The sequence below is a fragment of the Salmo salar genome, chromosome 01 (genome assembly GCF_965601325.2).
Source record: "Salmo salar chromosome 01, fSalSal1, whole genome shotgun sequence".
In the NCBI taxonomy this organism is placed as follows: Eukaryota; Metazoa; Chordata; class Actinopteri; order Salmoniformes; family Salmonidae; genus Salmo; species Salmo salar.
Window position 1 is genome coordinate 103,955,856 of NC_138291.1, and position 19,340 is coordinate 103,975,195.

The 19,340-nt window shown below is 45.1% G+C and overlaps 1 protein-coding gene across 2 annotated transcripts in view; it reads left to right on the plus strand.

Annotated features, from left to right (window-relative positions):
- The window catches only part of slc35f3b (solute carrier family 35 member F3b), a 199,726-nt gene extending 181,050 nt beyond the window's left edge, over positions 1-18,676 (plus strand). For both annotated transcript variants that reach the window (XM_045687037.2, XM_045687041.2), the window contains 4 exons: positions 8,675-8,800; positions 12,596-12,788; positions 13,589-13,678; positions 14,169-18,676. In XM_045687037.2, the coding sequence (XP_045542993.1) occupies positions 8,675-8,800; positions 12,596-12,788; positions 13,589-13,678; positions 14,169-14,407 (648 nt within the window). In that variant the 3' untranslated portion in view covers positions 14,408-18,676. The remainder of the gene's footprint in view (positions 1-8,674; positions 8,801-12,595; positions 12,789-13,588; positions 13,679-14,168) is intronic.
- Positions 18,677-19,340: the final 664 nt, after the last annotated feature.

Consider the following 19,340-nt stretch of genomic DNA (forward strand, 5'->3'; position numbering starts at 1 on the left):
GAGTTGAGGGCGTGGGGAACTGGCCTGGGTTCATTTACATTTACATTTTTGTCATTTAGCAGAAGAGTTGGGGGCATGGGGAACTGACCTGGGTTCAAATACTATTTTAAGTATTTTAAATACTGTTGACAGTTTTGGGACTATTCCATTAAGCCAGGTAAACTCAATCAAGTTGTGGGCATTCAGAAGATAACCTGTACTGCAGTGCAGAAAAAAACATTTGCTTTCAAGTGAATGTAACTGCTCTGTCAGAGCTGGGGGATAGTTCATTAACGGTCATTGTTAGATAATTGTTAATGAACTTGGACCTCTGTGTCACTCTGGGAGAGAGTTTGTCAAATTAACAATGTACCTTGCAGCACCAAAGGTATTCTGAAATGTAGCTATAAGTAAGTTGCTGGATACAGTGCCTTGCAAAAATATTCACCCCCCTTGGCATTTTTCCTATTTTGTTGCATTACAACCTGTAATTTAAATAGATTTTTATTTGCATTTCCTGTAATGGACATACACAAAATAGTCCAAATTGGTGAAGTGAAATGAAAAAAATAACTTCTTTCAAAAAATTCTAAAGAATTTAAAACTGAAAAGTGGTGCGTGCATATATATTCACCCCCTTTGCTAAGAAGCCCCTAAATAAGATCTGGTGCAACCAATTATCTTCAAAAGTCTAATAATTAGTTAAATAAAGTCCACCTATAATAAAGTCCATCTGTTCTGAAAGGCCCCAGAGTCTGTAATACCACTAAGCAGGGGGCACCACCAAGCAAGCGGCACTATGAAGACCAAGGAGCTCTCCAAACAGGTCAGGGACAAAGTTGTGGAGAAGTACAGATCAGGGTTGGGTTCTAAAAAAAATATCAGAAACTTTGAACATCACACGGAGCACCATTAATTAAACTAAGAGTGGCCAGAAAAACTCCCCAAACATATGAAAGAAGGTACTCTGGTGAGATGAGACTAAAATTGAGCTTTTTGGCCATCAAGGAAAACTCTATGTCTGGCGCAAACCCAACACCTCTCATCACCCCGAGTATACCATCCCCACAGTGAAGCATGGTGGTGGCAGCATCATGCTGTGGGGATATTTTTAATCGGCAGGGACTGGGAAACTGGTCAGAATTGAAGGAATGATGGATGGCGCTAAATACAGGGAAATTCTTGAGGGAAACTTGTTTCAGTTTTCCAGAGATTTGAGACTGGGACGGAGGTTCACCTTCCAGCAGGACAATGACCGTAAGCATACTGCTAAAGCAACACTCGAGTGGTTTAAGGGGAAACATTTAAATGTCTTGGAATGGCCTAGTCAAAGCCCAGACCTCAATCCAATTGAGAACCTGTGGTATGACTTAAAGATTGTTTATCACCAGCGGAACCCATCCAACTTGAAGGAGCTGGAGCAGTTTTTCCTTGAAGAATGGGCAAAAATCCCAGTGGTTAAATGTGCCAAGCTTATAGAGACATACCCCATGAGACTTGCAGCTGTAATTGCTGCAAAAGGTGGTTCTACAAAGTATTGACTTTGGGGGGGGGGGGGGGGGGTGAATAGTTATGCAGGCTCAAGTTTTCTGTTTTTATGTCTTATTTCTTGTTTGATTCACAATAAAACATATTTTGCATCTTCAAAGTGGTAGGCATGTTGTGTAAATCAAATGATACAAACACCCCAAAAATCAATTTTCATTCCAGGTTGTAAGGCAACAAAATAGGAAAAATGCTAAGGGGGGTGAATACTTTCACAAGCCACTGTAGAACCAAGCTAAGGATGTCCTGGCTGGCTGAGAGTTCCCTTCTCTCTGCAGTGGTCCTGAAAAGCCTAATGTGGAAACTGAAGTGTGTCCTTGTAATGACATGATTTATATATGATCTTCTGAACTGGAACTGTTACCTCTCAGAGAGATAGAGAAGACAGGAAGGAGTCTTGATGTAGAGCGGTATTCCCGGGTCGCCATCGGGACCCGACAGAGAAGTATGCGGCGTGGTCAGAATGGTTCATGCTGCTGGTCAGAAAGACAAATTCGGGATAAAAATATTATTTTATTCCCGCAAATTATTGTATAATAGTTGTATTGCAGTATGCAATCTCACAGGAGTGGGATCAAACTCATTTGAAGCAGCCCAGACAAAAAATCACGGTAAGAAAAATGATGTCTCGCACTGACCTCTGTCTTGATGAACCTGTAGCCTACATTTAGAACTCCCTGACTAGGTCCCAGGCAGTCCCCGTATTCAGAGTAGAAAGACTGATTTAGCATCAGTTCCCCCTGGCCATATAATCCTATTCATTACGATCTCAAAGGTCAAACTGATCCTAGATCAGCCCTCTTAGATGTATTCATCGTCTTGGAACGCCTTACAAAATACTTTTAAACTGGAAGAACTTGTACCAATTGGTATTTTTAAATCACTGATGAATGACCTTGAGACTGATTCCCTGACCTGTCAATGTTTTTAATTTGCTCTTTTTGATTTTGTTATACTCTTGTGAATTCTATGGTTTTCACTAGATTACTTTTCATGTTGTTTGTCTGTAATTTTTGTAATGACTTGGTGCTGCCTATCTTGGCCAGGACGCTCTTGAAAAAGAGATTTTAAATCTCAATGAGCCCTTCCTGGTTAAATAAAGGTTTAATAATGAAATAAAATACATTCTGAGACGTTTTATAAATACAAGTTCAGGTCTCTCTTGCAAAATATGTTTGATCTCACTGTGACTAATCCGGATAAATGAATGAATGTGTGTATGTATGTACTGTTTGTGTGAATAACTGGAGGGAAGATCTGGAAGGATAACACCTAATCAGAATGTCCTCTCTCTCTCTCTCTCCTCTCTCTCTCTCTCTCTCTCTCTCTCTCCCCATCTTTCACCCCCTCTTTCTCTCTCTCACTCTCCCCATCTTTCACCCCCACTCTCTCTCGCCTCTCTCACTCTCCCCATCTTTCACCCCCTCTCTCTCTCTCGCTCTTTCTCTCTCACTCTCTCTCCCTCTCTCACACTCTCTCTCTCCCCATCTTTCTCTCTCTCTCGCTCTCTCTCACTCTCATTCTGTCTCCCCCATCTCTCCCCCATGACTCCTGTCTCTTTCTCTCTCTCTCCCTCTCTCTCCCTCTCTCACACACTCTCTCTCGCTCTCACTCTCCTCATCTTTCTCTCCCTCTCTCTCACCCATCTCTCTCCCATGACTCCCCTGTCTCTTTCTCTCTTTCTCTCTCTTGCACACTCTCTCTCTCTCACTCTCCCCATCTTTCTCACCCTCTCTCCCCCATATCTCCCCCATGTCTCCTCTCTCTCTCTCTCTCTCTCTCTCTCTCTCTCTCTCTCTCTCTCTCTCTCTCTCTCTCTCTCTCTCTCTCCCTCTCTCTAATTCTCTCTCCCTCCTCCCTCCTGTCATTCCCTCTCTCTCTCTTACTCTCTCTCTCTGACTGTTGATGGGTATTGCAGTGTTTTGATGTCTGCAGTAATGCGGAGGATCTTGGATGGGCTTTCCTTCATATGAAAATGAAGAGAGAAGGGGAGAGGATACGAGGGGGAGAGGCTGGGGAGAGTCCAATCATCCCTTTGAAGTATGACAGTGTTCTGGTACTTAGCTTGGGCTATTTCATGGGTGAGGTGGGTGGATAGTTGTCAGTAGGAGAATGGTTTGTAAGGGATGGCATCTGTCCCATACTGTACCTACTGTGCCTTCAGAAAGTATTTATACCTCTTGACTTATTCTACATTTTGTTGTGTTACAGCCTTTATTCTAATCCACACATAGACATGGCTAATTATTGCATTGCAAAAAATAATTGAATCCATTTTAGAATAAGGCTGTAACATAACAAAATGTGGAAAAAGTCAGGAGGTCTGAATACTTTCAAAATGCACTGCATGTACAAGTAACTGCCAAAATAAAGGAAACACCAACATAAAGTGTCTTAATAGGGCGTTGGGCACCACAAGCCAGAACAGCTTCAATGCACCTTGGCATAGAATCTACAGGTGTCTGGAACTCTATTGGAGGGATGTGACACCATTCCTCCATGAGAAACTACATCATTTGGTGATTTGTTGATGGTGGGAAACGCTGTCTCAGGCGCCTGCTCTAGAATCTACCGTAACCGTTCATTTGGGATGAGATCTGGTGACTGAGACGGCCATGGCATATGGTTCACATCGTTTTCATGTTCACCATTCAGTGACCACTCGTGCCCTGTGGATGGGGGCGTTGTCATCCTATGGGGGCATAGCCACGGTAGACAAAATAATGGCCAAAGTAATGGCCCTAAACATGATGCTTAATTAACTCAGGAACCACACCTGGGTTGAAGCACCTGCTTTCGATACACTTTGTATCCCTCATTTACTCAAGTGTTTCCTTTATTTTGGCAGTTACCAGTATATCTCTGAGTATATTGTATCTCAGAGTCCTGTATCTCTCTCCTGTAGTTTTATGTTGTTATGGAGAGGTGTGAGAGTAACCTTGCCTAGGCTTTTAGCTCAGCAAGCTAGCACACGAGACCCACCCAGGTTCCAACCCAATCAGTCACACACACATTTCTCAGCTGGAGTTTTGTCTTTTCATTTAAAATTTATTGAACTCGTAAAGACCCTTGGGGTTAGAAAGGTCTTCTGTGAGTGTGGCCTGGTGTTGTGGTGGGAGTGACAGACTGCCTCAGCAGAGCCCAGACCCAGTCTTGGTCCATTTCCCCATTCCCTGACCTTGGGTTTGCTGACACAGCAGTGTGTGAGAAAGGAAAACAAATTGCCGTGTCCAATCACTGAGGGGTCCATGTCCCAGAAAACCAAGCAGCAAAGCAGCAGGCTTTCTCAGAGAAACAAATCTCGGTAGAGAGGTAACTGACCATAGAAATATAATCAGGGGCGCAACTTTCACTGGGTAGGTTGGCTAGGCTGTTTGGGGTGTGTATCCGAATGGATAAAAAAAAAAACGAAAGTTGCGCCCCTGAATAGAATTACCATGTCAGCCATATTGAGTATACCCATGGGTCTTCCAGTCAAATTGCCATAGTATGAGGCGCTTTGTCCCTAGTCAATTTATTTCTGTGACTGACATAGCTGGCGTTTCTAGAGAACAGACATCCCCATTCAAGTCAACGTTGCGTAATGGGTTGACCTGGCAGGTCATTCTATTTTTTATGTAGCTAGAGAGGTGACTGAAAGGCAGGCAGCCTGCACTGCAGAAAGAGAGAGAGAGAAGGAAAGAGGGTGAGAGAAAGAGAGAAAGAGAGAAAGAGGGTGAGAGAGAGAAGGAGAGAGAGAAAGAGAGGCTGAGAGAGAGAGGCTGAGAGAGAGAGAGAGAGAGGCTGAGAGAGAGAGAGGCTGAGAGAGAGAGAGCGAGAGAGAGAGAGAGAGAGAGAGAGAGAGAGAGGGGGGTGGGGGGGTTTACCCATGGTACCCCTTGACTCTGTCCAGGCGTAACCAGTGCTTAATTTGCGCCACATCCTGCCAGAACTGGATCCGGCACCTTTTTTTAAATGTTTTTATTCGTTCCGGTACCTTAGAGGCCCCAACTCACCCCACTCTAAAGCTCACTTTTTGTTCCGGCATCTCCCGATTTACAAATGAAGCACCGGTCATAACCACACGGATAGTTTATCTTCCTGACACCTCTCTAATGCAGTGCTAATCCACTCAGCTGGTCCAAGCCAAGTCCCTATTCATTACACACACACACACAGACACACACACACACACACAGACACACACACACACACACACACACACACACACACACACACACACACACACACACACACACATAAACACACACAGCCCATCAATCCTTTCCTGTATGGGTGACTGTCTTTGCTGATTGGAAAGCACTGGGCCCTGGACCAGATAGCATATGATCATCATGACTGTGTTTGTGTTTGTGCAGGTAGTTGTGTGTGTGTTTGCATTGTGTTCACCATTACACCAGTAACAGACATTACTGTGCAAGGGAACGGCTGGAGAAAAGGGAGGGGGAACGGCTGGAGAAAAGGGAGGGGGAACGGCTGGAGAAAAGGGAGGGGGAACGGCTGGAGAAAAGGGAGGGGGAACGGCTGGAGAAAAGGGAGGGGGAACGGCTGGAGAAAAGGGAGGGGGAACGGCTGGAGAAAAGGGAGGGGGAACGGCTGGAGAAAAGGGAGGGGGAACGGCTGGAGAAAAGGGAGGGGGAACGGCTGGAGGAAAGGGAGGGGGAACGGCTGGAGGAAAGGGAGGGGGAACGGCTGGAGGAAAGGGAGGGGGAACGGCTGGAGAAAAGGGAGGGGGAACGGCTGGAGAAAAGGGAGGGGGAACGGCTGGAGGAAAGGGAGGGGAACGGCTGGAGGAAAGGGAGGGGGAACGGCTGGAGGAAAGGGCTGGAGGAAAGGGAGGGGAACAGCTGGAGGAAAGGGAGGGGAACGGGTGGAGGAAAGGGCTGGAGGAAAGGGAGGGGAACGGCTGGAGGAAAGGGAGGGGAACGGCTGGAGGAAAGGGAGGGGGAACGGCTGGAGGAAAGGGCTGGAGGAAAGGGAGGGGAACGGCTGGAGGAAAGGGAGGGGAACGGCTGGAGGAAAGGGAGGGGGAACGGCTGGAGGAAAGGGCTGGAGGAAAGGGAGGGGAACAGCTGGAGGAAAGGGAGGGGGAACGGCTGGAAGAAAGGGAGGGGGAACGGCTGGAGGAAAGGGAGGGGGAACGGCTGGAGGAAAGGGAGGGGAACGGCTGGAGGAAAGGGAGGGGGAACGGCTGGAGGAAAGGGAGGGGAACGGCTGGAGGAAAGGGAGGGGGAACGGCTGGAGGAAAGGGACGGTGAACGGCTGGAGGAAAGGGAGGGGGAACAGCTGGAGGAAAGGAAGGGGGTACAGCTGGAGGAAAGGGAGGGGGAACGGCTGGAGGAAAGGGAGTGGGAACGGCTGGAAGAAAGGGAGGGGGAACGGCTGGAGGAAAGGGAGGGGGAACGGCTGGAGGAAAGGGAGTGGGAACGGCTGGAGGAAAGGGAGGGGGAACGGCTGGAGGAAAGGGAGGGGGAACGGCTGGAGAAAAGGGAGGGGGAACGGCTGGAGAAAAGGGAGGGGGAACGGCTGGAGGAAAGGGAGGGGGAACGGCTGGAGGAAAGGGACGGTGAACGGCTGGAGGAAAGGGAGGGGGAACAGCTGGAGGAAAGGAAGGGGGTACAGCTGGAGGAAAGGGAGGGGGAACGGCTGGAGGAAAGGGAGTGGGAACGGCTGGAAGAAAGGGAGGGGGAACGGCTGGAGGAAAGGGAGGGGGAACGGCTGGAGGAAAGGGAGTGGGAACGGCTGGAGGAAAGGGAGGGGGAACGGCTGGAGGAAAGGAAGGGGGAACGGCTGGAGGAAAGGGAGGGGAACGGCTGGAGGAAAGGGAGGGGGAACGGCTGGAGGAAAGGGAGTGGGAACGGCTGGAGGAAAGGGAGGGGGAACAGCTGGAGGAAAGGGAGTGGGAACGGCTGGAGGAAAGGGAGGGGGAACGGCTGGAGGAAAGGGAGGGGGAACGGCTGGAGGAAAGGGAGGGGGAACGGCTGGAGGAAAGGGAGGGGGAACGGCTGGAGGAAAGGGAGGGGAACGGCTGGAGGAAAGGGAGGGGGAACGGCTGGAGGAAAGGGAGTGGGAACGGCTGGAGGAAAGGGAGGGGGAACGGCTGGAGGAAAGGGAGAGGGAACGGCTGGAGGAAAGGGAGGGGAACGGCTGGAGGAAAGGGAGGGGGAACGGCTGGAGGAAAGGGAGGGGGAACGGCTGGAGAAAAGGGAGGGGGAACGGCTGGAGGAAAGGGAGGGGGAACGGCTGGAGGAAAGGGAGGGGAACGGCTGGAGGAAAGGGAGGGGGAACGGCTGGAGGAAAGGGAGGGGGAACGGCTGGAGGAATGGAAGGGTGAACGGCTGGAGGAAAGGGAGGGGGAACGGCTGGAGGAAAGGGAGGGGGAACGGCTGGAGGAATGGAAGGGTGAACGGCTGGAGGAAAGGGAGGGGGAACGGCTGGAGGAAAGGGAGGGGGAAGCAAAAGACAGGGACAAACAACAACTCTGTCACTCTGACACACACACAAGGACACGCACACACATGCACACACACACAAGGCCATTGGGGCGTGAACCTGTTCAGTGCTACTGTAAGGTTCTCCGACCGTAACTTACCACCCTGGCTGGGCTCAAGGCTGCTCCAGGTTTTACTACCTGCCTTAGGCTATGTCACAAATTACACCATATTCCCTTTGTAGTGCACTACTTGTGACCAGGGCCCAGGGGAATAGGGTGCCATTTGGGGCACATTCAGTACTTACTGTTTCATGATCTGATCTCAGACCAGTATAAAAGTAAACCAGAAGTGGATCCTGGTGTCAAGTCTGATTGATGCTCTCAAACCAGTGTAGAAGTACATCAGAAGTGGATCCTGGTGTGTCAAGTCAACAGTGACTCATCTTTCTAAGTAGTAAAATGTATTTATGGTAGATTAAACTGCAGTTGAGATACTTCTAGTTTCACACTATGAATATATCCAGATTGAATTCAAAGTGAAAGAATTCAACCTTTAACCTAACCATATAGTAGCTTCATGTCCACATCCCGGTTCAACCCTCCCCTTCCTCCTTCTACACTATCCTATCCAATAAAATGGAAGCAGTGCCCCGCTCCTTAAAAAACCTGCCTGGTGGTATATATTGTAATATGTCCTCTCCACCTTTCTCTGTGCAGATCGTGGCGGCCATCTTTGCCATCGCTGGCATTGTGATGATGACGTACGCTGACGGTTTCCACAGCCACTCTGTCATGGGTATCACCTTTGTTGTGGCCTCCGCTTCAATGTCTGCACTCTACAAGGTACTTCTCTACTCTATGAACAAACACACACACACACACATTCACACGCGCCCGCACGAACACACACACATTCTCACACACAGGACACGTTTGTTTGCTTAACTGTGAGACATGGTGCAGTCTTCTCTTAAAAGTAGGACAGAGTCAAAGGAAAACCTCATCCTTTGTGGTTGGAAGGAATAAATACATGGTTATTCTTTGTGGTTGGAAGGAATAAATACATGGTTATTCTTTGGTTGGAAGGAATAAATACATGGTTATTCTTTGTGGTTGGAAGGAATAAATACATGGTTATTCTTTGGTTAGAAGTAATAAATACATGGTTATTCTTTGTGGTTGGAAGGAATAAATACATGGTTATTCTTTGTGGTTGGAAGGAATAAATACATGGTTATTCTTTGTGGTTGGAAGGAATAAATACATGGTTATTCTTTGGTTGGAAGGAATAAATACATGGTTATTCTTTGGTTGGAAGGAATAAATACATGGTTATTCTTTGTGGTTGGAAGGAATAAATACATGGTTATTCTTTGTGGTTGGAAGGAATAAATACATGGTTATTCTTTGGTTGGAAGGAATAAATACATGGTTATTCTTTGTGGTTGGAAGGAATAAATACATGGTTATTCTTTGTGGTTGGAAGGAATAAATACATGGTTATTCTTTGTGGTTGGAAGGAATAAATACATGGTTATTCTTTGTGGTTGGAAGGAATAAATACATGGTTATTCTTTGGTTGGAAGGAATAAATACATGGTTATTCTTTGTGGTTGGAAGGAATAAATACATGGTTATTCTTTGGTTGCAAGTAATAAATACATGGTTATTCTTTGTGGTTGGAAGGAATAAATACATGGTTATTCTTTGGTTGGAAGGAATAAATACATGGTTATTCTTTGTGGTTGGAAGGAATAAATACATGGTTATTCATTGTGGTTGGAAGGAATAAATACATGGTTATTCTTTGGTTGGAAGGAATAAATACATGGTTATTCTTTGGTTGGAAGGAATAAATACATGGTTATTCTTTGTGGTTGGAAGGAATAAATACATGGTTATTCTTTGGTTGGAAGGAATAAATACATGGTTATTCTTTGGTTGGAAGTAATAAATACATGGTTATTCTTTGTGGTTGGAAGGAATAAATACATGGTTATTCTTTGGTTGGAAGTAATAAATACATGGTTATTCTTTGTGGTTGGAAGGAATAAATACATGGTTATTCTTTGGTTGGAAGTAATAAATACATGGTTATTCTTTGGTTGCAAGTAATAAATACATGGTTATTCTTTGTGGTTGGAAGGAATAAATACATGGTTATTCTTTGGTTAGAAGTAATAAATACATGGTTATTCTTTGTGGTTGGAAGGAATAAATACATGGTTATTCTTTGGTTGGAAGTAATAAATACATGGTTATTCTTTGTGGTTGGAAGGAATAAATACATGGTTATTCTTTGGTTGGAAGTAATAAATACATGGTTATTCTTTGTGGTTGGAAGGAATAAATACATGGTTATTCTTTGTGGTTGGAAGGAATAAATACATGGTTATTCTTGTGGTTGGAAGTAATAAATACATGGTTATTCTTTGTGGTTGGAAGGAATAAATACATGGTTATTCTTTGTGGTTGGAAGGAATAAATACATGGTTATTCTTTGGTTGGAAGTAATAAATACATGGTTATTCTTTGTGGTTGGAAGGAATAAATACATGGTTATTCTTTGTGGTTGGAAGGAATAAATACATGGTTATTCTTTGTGGTTGGAAGGAAGTGTGTCAGGTCTGAGACCTTTTATGTGTCTCCATTTTTATTTTCTCCTTCAGTGAGATGAAGATGTCCTCAAAACGTTTCAAAGAATAAATCACCCAAACATCCTCCTTTATGAGATACACATTAGGAACAACGTTAGGTCTCATGTAAGGAGTCATTGTGCATACAGGGACAGGCTTGTGAGTCTCCTTAGATTTGTTCCTTATATAATCAGGTAACAGGAGACTAGATTGGATATTATCAAATACTATGAAGCATTCTAAAACATCTGGGCTGGGCTAAACGGGCCGTAATTGTGGTATGTAGTTTGGTGTTTCATTTGATAGACTTGCAGATGTTCAGACTGTGACAGGCAGATCCTTATAGATTCTGAAGGGACAGATGGATGGATGTGTGGGTTATGTAGACAGACAGACAGACAGACAGACAGACAGACAGACAGACAGACAGACAGACAGACAGACAGACAGACAGACAGACAGACAGACAGACAGACAGACAGACAGACAGACAGACAGACAGACAGATGGATATACAGTATATCAGCGTTGCCAAAACACGTTTCCCTAGCACTACACAGCTGATTCAAATAATGAACTCATCATAAAGCTTTGATTATTTGAATCAGCTGTGTAGTGCTAGGGCAAACACCAAAACGTGCCCCCCTTATGGTCCCTAGGACCCAGTTTGGGAAACACTGGTGACTGCCCGTGGAGGACAGACAGACACAAAGAGGGGGTGATGGGTATATAATATGGCTGCTCTGTGGCATCTCCTGTTCTATAATATGGCTGCTCTGTGGCATCTCCTGTTCTATAATATGGCTGTTCTGTGGCGTCTCCTGTTCTATAATATGGCTGCTCTGTGGCGTCTCCTGTTCTATAATATGGCTGTTCTGTGGCGTCTCCTGTTCTATAATATGGCTGTTCTGTGGCATCTCCTGTTCTATAATATGGCTGTTCTGTGGCGTCTCCTGTTCTATAATATGGCTGTTCTGTGGCGTCTCCTGTTCTATAATATGGCTGTTCTGTGGCATCTCCTGTTCTATAATATGGCTGCTCTGTGGCGTCTCCTGTTCTATAATATGGCTGCTCTGTGGCGTCTCCTGTTCTATAATATGGCTGTTCTGTGGCGTCTCCTGTTCTATAATATGGCTGTTCTGTGGCGTCTCCTGTTCTATAATATGGCTGTTCTGTGGCGTCTCCTGTTCTATAATATGGCTGTTCTGTGGCGTCTCCTACCCCGCTGTCACAATGGCCTAATGTGGTCAACAGACAGCGGTGGCAGAGTGCCAGGCCAGGGAGATGGTTGGCAGGTACTGCCTCTCTCTTTGGTCTTCCTGCATGTTCTCGTTAAGGGGGGTGAATGTATGAGGTACCTACAGTACCTGATAAATCAACTCCCTCCCTCCTATCACTCTCCTCTATCCCTTTCCCTCTCCCCCCTGATCACCGTTCCCTCTTTGTTTTTACACTGCTGCTACTGTTTATTATCTATGCATAGTCACTTTACAAATTACCTTGACTAACCTGTACCCCCGCACATTGACTCGGTACCCCCTGTATATACCCTCGTTATTGTTATGTCATTTTCTTGTGTTACTTTTTCATTTAATAATTTTTTTAAACTTTAGTTTATTTAGTAAATATTTTCTTAACTCTATTTGTTCAACTGCATTGATGGTTAAAGGCTTGTAAGTAAGCATGTAACAGTGTAGGTTCCGTCCCTCTCTTCGCCCCAACCTGGGCTCGAACCAGGGACCCTTGCACACATCAACAACTGACACCCCACGAAGCATCGTTACCCATCGCGCCACAAATGCCGCGGCCCTTGCAACGCAAGGGGAAACCCTACTTCAAGTCTCAGAGCGAGTGACGTCACTGATTGAAATGCTATTAGCGCGCACCACCGCTAACTAACTAGCCATTTCATATCGGTTACACTTACACCTGTTGTATTTGGTGCATGTGACAAATACAATTTGATTTGATTCTATTTGTCTCTCTCTTCCTCTCTCCACAGGTGCTCTTTAAAATGGTCCTGGGCAGTGCCAAGTTTGGGGAGGCAGCGCTCTTTCTGACGATCGTCGGCGGGGCTAATTTTGTGTTCATCAGCTTTGTGCCAGTCATCCTGTACTTCACCCATGTGGAATACTTTGGTTCTCTTGAGGACATCCCCTGGTTATACCTCTGTGGGGTAGCAGGCCTGCTCTTTGGTAAGCACTGACTTCTGTAGATTACTTTCAGTGTGGAGACTGATGCAAACTTGCAACCAGTGTAGAGACTGATGCAAACCTGCAACCAGTGTGGAGACTGATGCAAACCTGCAACCAGTGTGGAGACTGATGCAAACCTGCAACCAGTGTGGAGACTGATGCAAACCTGCAACCAGTGTGGAGACTGATGCAAACCTGCAACCAGTGTGGAGACTGATGCAAACCTGCAACCAGTGTAGAGACTGATGCAAACCTGCAACCAGTGTGGAGACTGATGCAAACCTGCAACCAGTGTGGAGACTGATGCAAACCTGCAACCAGTGTGGAGACTGATGCAAACCTGCAACCAGTGTGGAGACTGATGCAAACCTGCAACCAGTGTGGAGACTGATGCAAACCTGCAACCAGTGTAGAGACTGATGCAAACCTGCAACCAGTGTGGAGACTGATGCAAACCTGCAACCAGTGTGGAGACTGATGCAAACCTGCAACCAGTGTGGAGACTGATGCAAACCTGCAACCAGTGTAGAGACTGATGCAAACCTGCAACCAGTGTGGAGACTGATGCAAACCTGCAACCAGTGTGGAGACTGATGCAAACCTGCAACCAGTGTAGAGACTGATGCAAACCTGCAACCAGTGTGGAGACTGATGCAAACCCCCTCTCCCGCCCACCCAATGAATTGAGTTAATAAGCTGCATTGAAAAGTTGCCTTTTACTTGCTGACTAGTTCCTCTTTTTGACTGTGAGTAAAATAGTTGTAGTTAATAAGTAAAGTTAGACTTTTTCTCCTCCACAGCTTTCAATATCCTGGTGAACTTTGGCATTGCCGTCACGTACCCCACATTGATCTCTCTGGGCATCGTCCTGAGTGTCCCTGTCAATGCCAGTAAGTCTCTGCTCCTTCTCCTCCAACTCTACTGTGTCCTTGTCCTTTTCTCCAGATATTTATCCCATCCAGTGGAACAACCTTAACTCAGGCCGGAAATTCAATTATAGGAGTTGTGGTTTTTAAAGGTAATGTTACTGCATTCACAGAGATCCCATTCACGGTACACGCTGCATATGTCGGCTCAATGGGAAATTACCTTTAAAAGCTGCATTGCCCATAATCCGTGATCAAATTGAATCATGTAAGCATTACAGTTTTGAAAACATAGCTTGTCCAAAAGAAAAGTGGTCTCTTGACACAACTTACCCCGGGTGAAACAAGGATGTCTCAACTTCCCCCCTCTCCCCTAGTGTTGATCCAGATTGATTTGTTGTGTTGTGCACCTGTTTGTGTTAATGTTATAGCATTTCTGTCAGCGTTGCGTTATGAAGGCCTGATCATTGGTTAAGTTTTAGGTAATATAACCCCTTGTTATGTTGTGTTCCAGTGGTTGACCTGTACACGTGTGAGATCCACTTCAACGCAGTGCGTCTGATCGCCGTGTTGATCATCTGCCTGGGCTTCCTGATGTTGCTACTTCCAGAGGACTGGGACCAGTGCTTCATCCAGCTCCATGCTAAGCTGCAGAGTAAACGGGAGGAACCAGCCGAGGAGGAGGCAGGGCCCGGCTCCAGCCTCAACTGGAGCAGGAGAGCAAGGACCTCCATGTCTACCTTTCCACACTGACCACCGTTAAATGTGGTGGGACGGATGGATGGACGGACACACTGAAACAGACAGACAGAGGCAAACACGCACATGAATGGATGAATGAACAGATGGACAGATACAGACACACATACAGTGTACACATGCGCGCACACGCACACGCACGCACGCACGCAGGCACACACACACCCACACAGTCCACCTTGGACACTTGATTGCCATGATGACCTGCATGGTTGCCCTCTCTCTCTCTTTCCCCTTCCCTCTCACTCGTTTCTGCCTGGAAACCTTTCTGTTGGTCTATCAGTCCGTCTGGGTCTGTTCAAGACCTTTTCATTTCACTCAAAAAGCACTCATATCAATGTTTGTTCATTTCACAATCAACAAACAATTATTTCCTACTTGACCTCCACCATTTTAGAAGTCATCAGAGTTGGTGCATGGGCTCACGTCATTTAGCAATACCTCAAAGTCATTCCATTGGACTGATGCATTTATTTACATCACGCCTGGGAAGACTTGCGAACTTGCCTTTGCTTTTCAAAAGACAAGGATAGATTGACAGACTAATAATTATTAAATTTTTTGTCAGTTTTTGTCAGACTGATGATGGACTTTCTGGCTTTAACATCATGTCCCCATCAACCTTCAAGATCCAAAGAAGAAGAAAAGCAGGAGAGACGGAGTTCTAGTGGGCATGTCCCTGTTGTCCCTCAGGTGTCAACTTAATGGCAAATACTTGGCTTTAGTGCACTGTAGATCTCCACAGCCCAATTCCAAACAGACACAAGCCCCTAAACCCTAGCCCCTAAACCCTAGCCCCTAAACCCTAGCCCCTGCTACTTTGGCAGTTCATGTAGATCTGAAAAGATTAGATAGGTATAATCAGTAAGGTAATAGTCCCATATTGTCCTCTATTAGATAGGTATAATCAGTAAAGTAATGGTTCCATATTGTCCTCTATTAGATAGGTATAATCAGTAAGGTAATGGTTCCATATTGTCCTCTATTAGATAGGTATAATCAGTAAGGTAATGGTTCCATATTGTCCTCTATTAGATAGGTATAATCAGTAAGGTAATGGTTCCATATTGTCCTCTATTAGATAGGTATAATCAGTAAGGTAATGGTTCCATATTGTCCTCTATTAGATAGGTATAATCAGTAAGGTAATGGTCCCATATTGTCCTCTATTAGATAGGTATAATCAGTAAGGTAATGGTTCCATATTGTCCTCTATTAGATAGGTATAATCAGTAAGGTAATGGTCCCATATTGTCCTCTATTAGATAGGTATAATCAGTAAGGTAATGGTTCCATATTGTCCTCTATTAGATAGGTATAATCAGTAAGGTAATGGTCCCATATTGTCCTCTATTAGATAGGTATAATCAGTAAGGTAATGGTCCCATATTGTCCTCTATTAGATAGGTATAATCAGTAAGGTAATGGTTCCATATTGTCCTCTATTAGATAGGTATAATCAGTAAGGTAATGGTTCCATATTGTCCTCTATTAGATAGGTATAATCAGTAAGGTAATGGTTCCATATTGTCCTCTATTAGATAGGTATAATCAGTAAGGTAATGGTTCCATATTGTCCTCTATTAGATAGGTATAATCAGTAAGGTAATGGTTCCATATTGTCCTCAGAATTTCCACCATATTGCTTACACCTTTTCAATTCTCTTAGATCTTCACAACTGCATAGGGGGTAGGGGGCGATTTGGGATTTGACGTTAATTCACATTTTGGTTGCCCTCCAGCTCAGGAGCCTGTAGATGTTAGGGTGTGAAGGAATCTGTCTGGGCTTTTCACTATCAAGCTGAGCCATGGAACGTCTCACTGTGCCTCCAGCAAATGAGAAGAGCCAGAGCCAGCTACAGCCACACTGATTGGCCACCTGCTGTGATACACTTCCCCCATAGGTCAGATCCAGAGCTCCAGCTGGTTCCAGGCTGGCACCCTCAGATCCAGAGCTCCAGCTGGTTCCAGGCTGACACTCTCAGATCCAGAGCTCCAGCTGGTTCCAGGCTGACACTCTCAGATCCAGAGCTCCAGCTGGTTCCAGGCTGACACTCTCAGATCCAGAGCTCCAGCTGGTTCCAGGCTGACACTCTCAGATCCAGAGCTCCAGCTGGTTCCAGGCTGACACTCTCAGATCCAGAGCTCCAGCTGGTTCCAGGCTGACACCTTCAGATCCAGAGCTCCAGCTGGTTCCAGGCTGGCACCCTCAGATCCAGAGCTCCAGCTGGTTCCAGGGCTGACACTCTCAGATCCAGAGCTCCAGCTGGTTCCAGGCTGACACCTTCAGATCCAGAGCTCCAGCTGGTTCCAGGCTGACACTCTCAGATCCAGAGCTCCAGCTGGTTCCAGGCTGACACTCTCAGATCCAGAGCTCCAGCTGGTTCCAGGCTGACACCTTCAGATCCAGAGCTCCAGCTGGTTTCAGGGCTGACACTCTCAGATCCAGAGCTCCAGCTGGTTCCAGGCTGACACCTTCAGATCCAGAGCTCCAGCTGGTTCCAGGCTGACACTCTCAGATCCAGAGCTCCAGCTGGTTTCAGGGCTGACACTCTCAGATAAAGAGCTCCAGCTGGTTTCAGGGCTGACACTCTCAGATCCAGAGCTCCAGCTGGTTCCAGGGCTGACACTCTCAGATCCAGAGCTCCAGCTGCTTCCAGGACTGACACCCACTGCTCAGTCCCATGGCTTCAGTCACGACACGCCAGACCAACCAAACTTAACCAAGCAGCTACATTTGCATTATTTCAACGTCATTTCAACCTCCTTAGCTATCACTAAGCCTCTGCTTTGATACCTGTCGGTAGGTTTCCCACCTTTAAAGTCACCTTGTCATGAAGCAGACATACTATAGTGGTATACTCTGTCAGTTAGCCAGTGTTGCAGCTACACTAGCCTGGGTTCCAGTCTGTTTATGCGCTCTTACCAACTCCTTATAGAATTGTCATGGCTTGGGAGTTGGAAAGAGCACAACCAGATCTGGGATCAGGCTAATGACACACAGGGACAAATCAAACTGCAAGTGATTATCTGTAAGGGTGTTGTCTCCTGTGCAAACCTTATCCCAAGATGCACAGCCAGGGGTGGGTAGAAATGATTACTCTGGCAGTGGCGTTTTGGTTGAGGCCCCGTTAAGGAAGTCCCATTGAAGTCATAGTGAGATCTGCTACAACATGTTCTGGCTGTGGCGTTTTGGTTGAGGCCCCGTTAAGGAAGTCCCATTGAAGTCATAGTGAGATCTGCTACAACATGTTCTGGCTGTGGTGGGAACCAGCTTTGTCTTTAAGATACTGTTTTCATTTATTCGATTGATTATGTTTCTAAGGCAAGTTAACCACTGTGAGGACTCTTCAGGGTTACTGATGAGGTAACGAACCGAGCAAAACACAAACCACAATGTTGGCGCGGCTTCAAACAGGACGTGGGCAGAACCTCTGCCTTGTTGTGAATGTATACATGACCACTGTTCAACACTCACCATGTGCTATCTATCTTTTCTATTTCTTCGGAGACTGGACATGCCACAGCCTCACTACAACGACAACAACCATTCTTCTTGCACTCATCCTTCTTGAACGAACTCTGTGATGCATCTTATTAAAAAATGGACATGTTTTTCTATTTCTGCGTTTAGTTTGACCACTGATTTGAAGGGACAGCGAGTGACTGACATGCCATCTACAGTACAAGCATGCAGAGATGACCAGATATAACTGAGCAGTCCAGTCCATTCACTTCACTGCCTATTCTTTTTGTTCTGCAATAGACTACAGGGTTGGGCTCAGTTCCATTTCAATTCAGTCAATTCTGGAAGTAAACTGAAATTCCAATTCTCCTCATTGAAAAGCATTGAGGAACATTTTAATTGAAGTTTGGAATTGGAATTTCAGTCCTAAGTTGGCTGAATTGTAATGTACTGAGGCCAACCCTGAATAGAAGTACTACATCAGCACTGTAATCTCCCATTGTCATTCTTGGTAATGACAATATAATAATGATATTGTATTCCTCTGGAATTATTGCTAGACATAACTGTAAACCTTTGTAAGGAATGAAGCTGACTTTTCCACTGAAATAATAAATGCAACATATGATTATCACATCAGAAGAAGAATAGAGCGTGGTTTGATTACATGACGACGCGGTGGGTTAGATCACTTAGTTCTTCAACAAGTGTAATCACATGTACTATATAACAAATGTTCTTTTTGAATACATTTATTTGTTTACTGGATTAGTATAAAATATGTATCTCACACTGAAGTTTTTTTTAACATGATTTGCAATGTGCGTCTTAGAATGTGTTGAATTGTCCCTATATGTGGACATGTGAAAAAGAAATAACTATACTAAGGAACTAGACAGAATAACAGATTTAATTTACAAAGGAACTAGACAGAATAACATATTTAATTTACACAGGAACTAGACAGAATAACAGATTTAATTTACAAAGGAACTAGACAGAATAACATATTTAATTTACACAGGAACTAGACAGAATAACAGATTTCATTTACACAGGAACTAGACAGAATAACATATTTCATTTACACAGGAACTAGACAGAATAACATATTTAATTTACAAAGGAACTAGACAGAATAACAGATTTAATTTACACAGGAACTAGACAGAATAACATATTTCATTTACACAGGAACTAGACAGAATAACATATTTCATTTACACAGGAACTAGACAGAATAACATATTTAATTTACACAGGAACTAGACAGAATAACAGATTTAATTTACACAGGAACTAGACAGAATAACATATTTCATTTACACAGGAACTAGACAGAATAACATATTTCATTTACACAGGAACTAGACAGAATAACAGATTTCATTTACACAGGAACTAGACAGAATAACATATTTCATTTACACAGGAACTAGACAGAATAACAGATTTCATTTA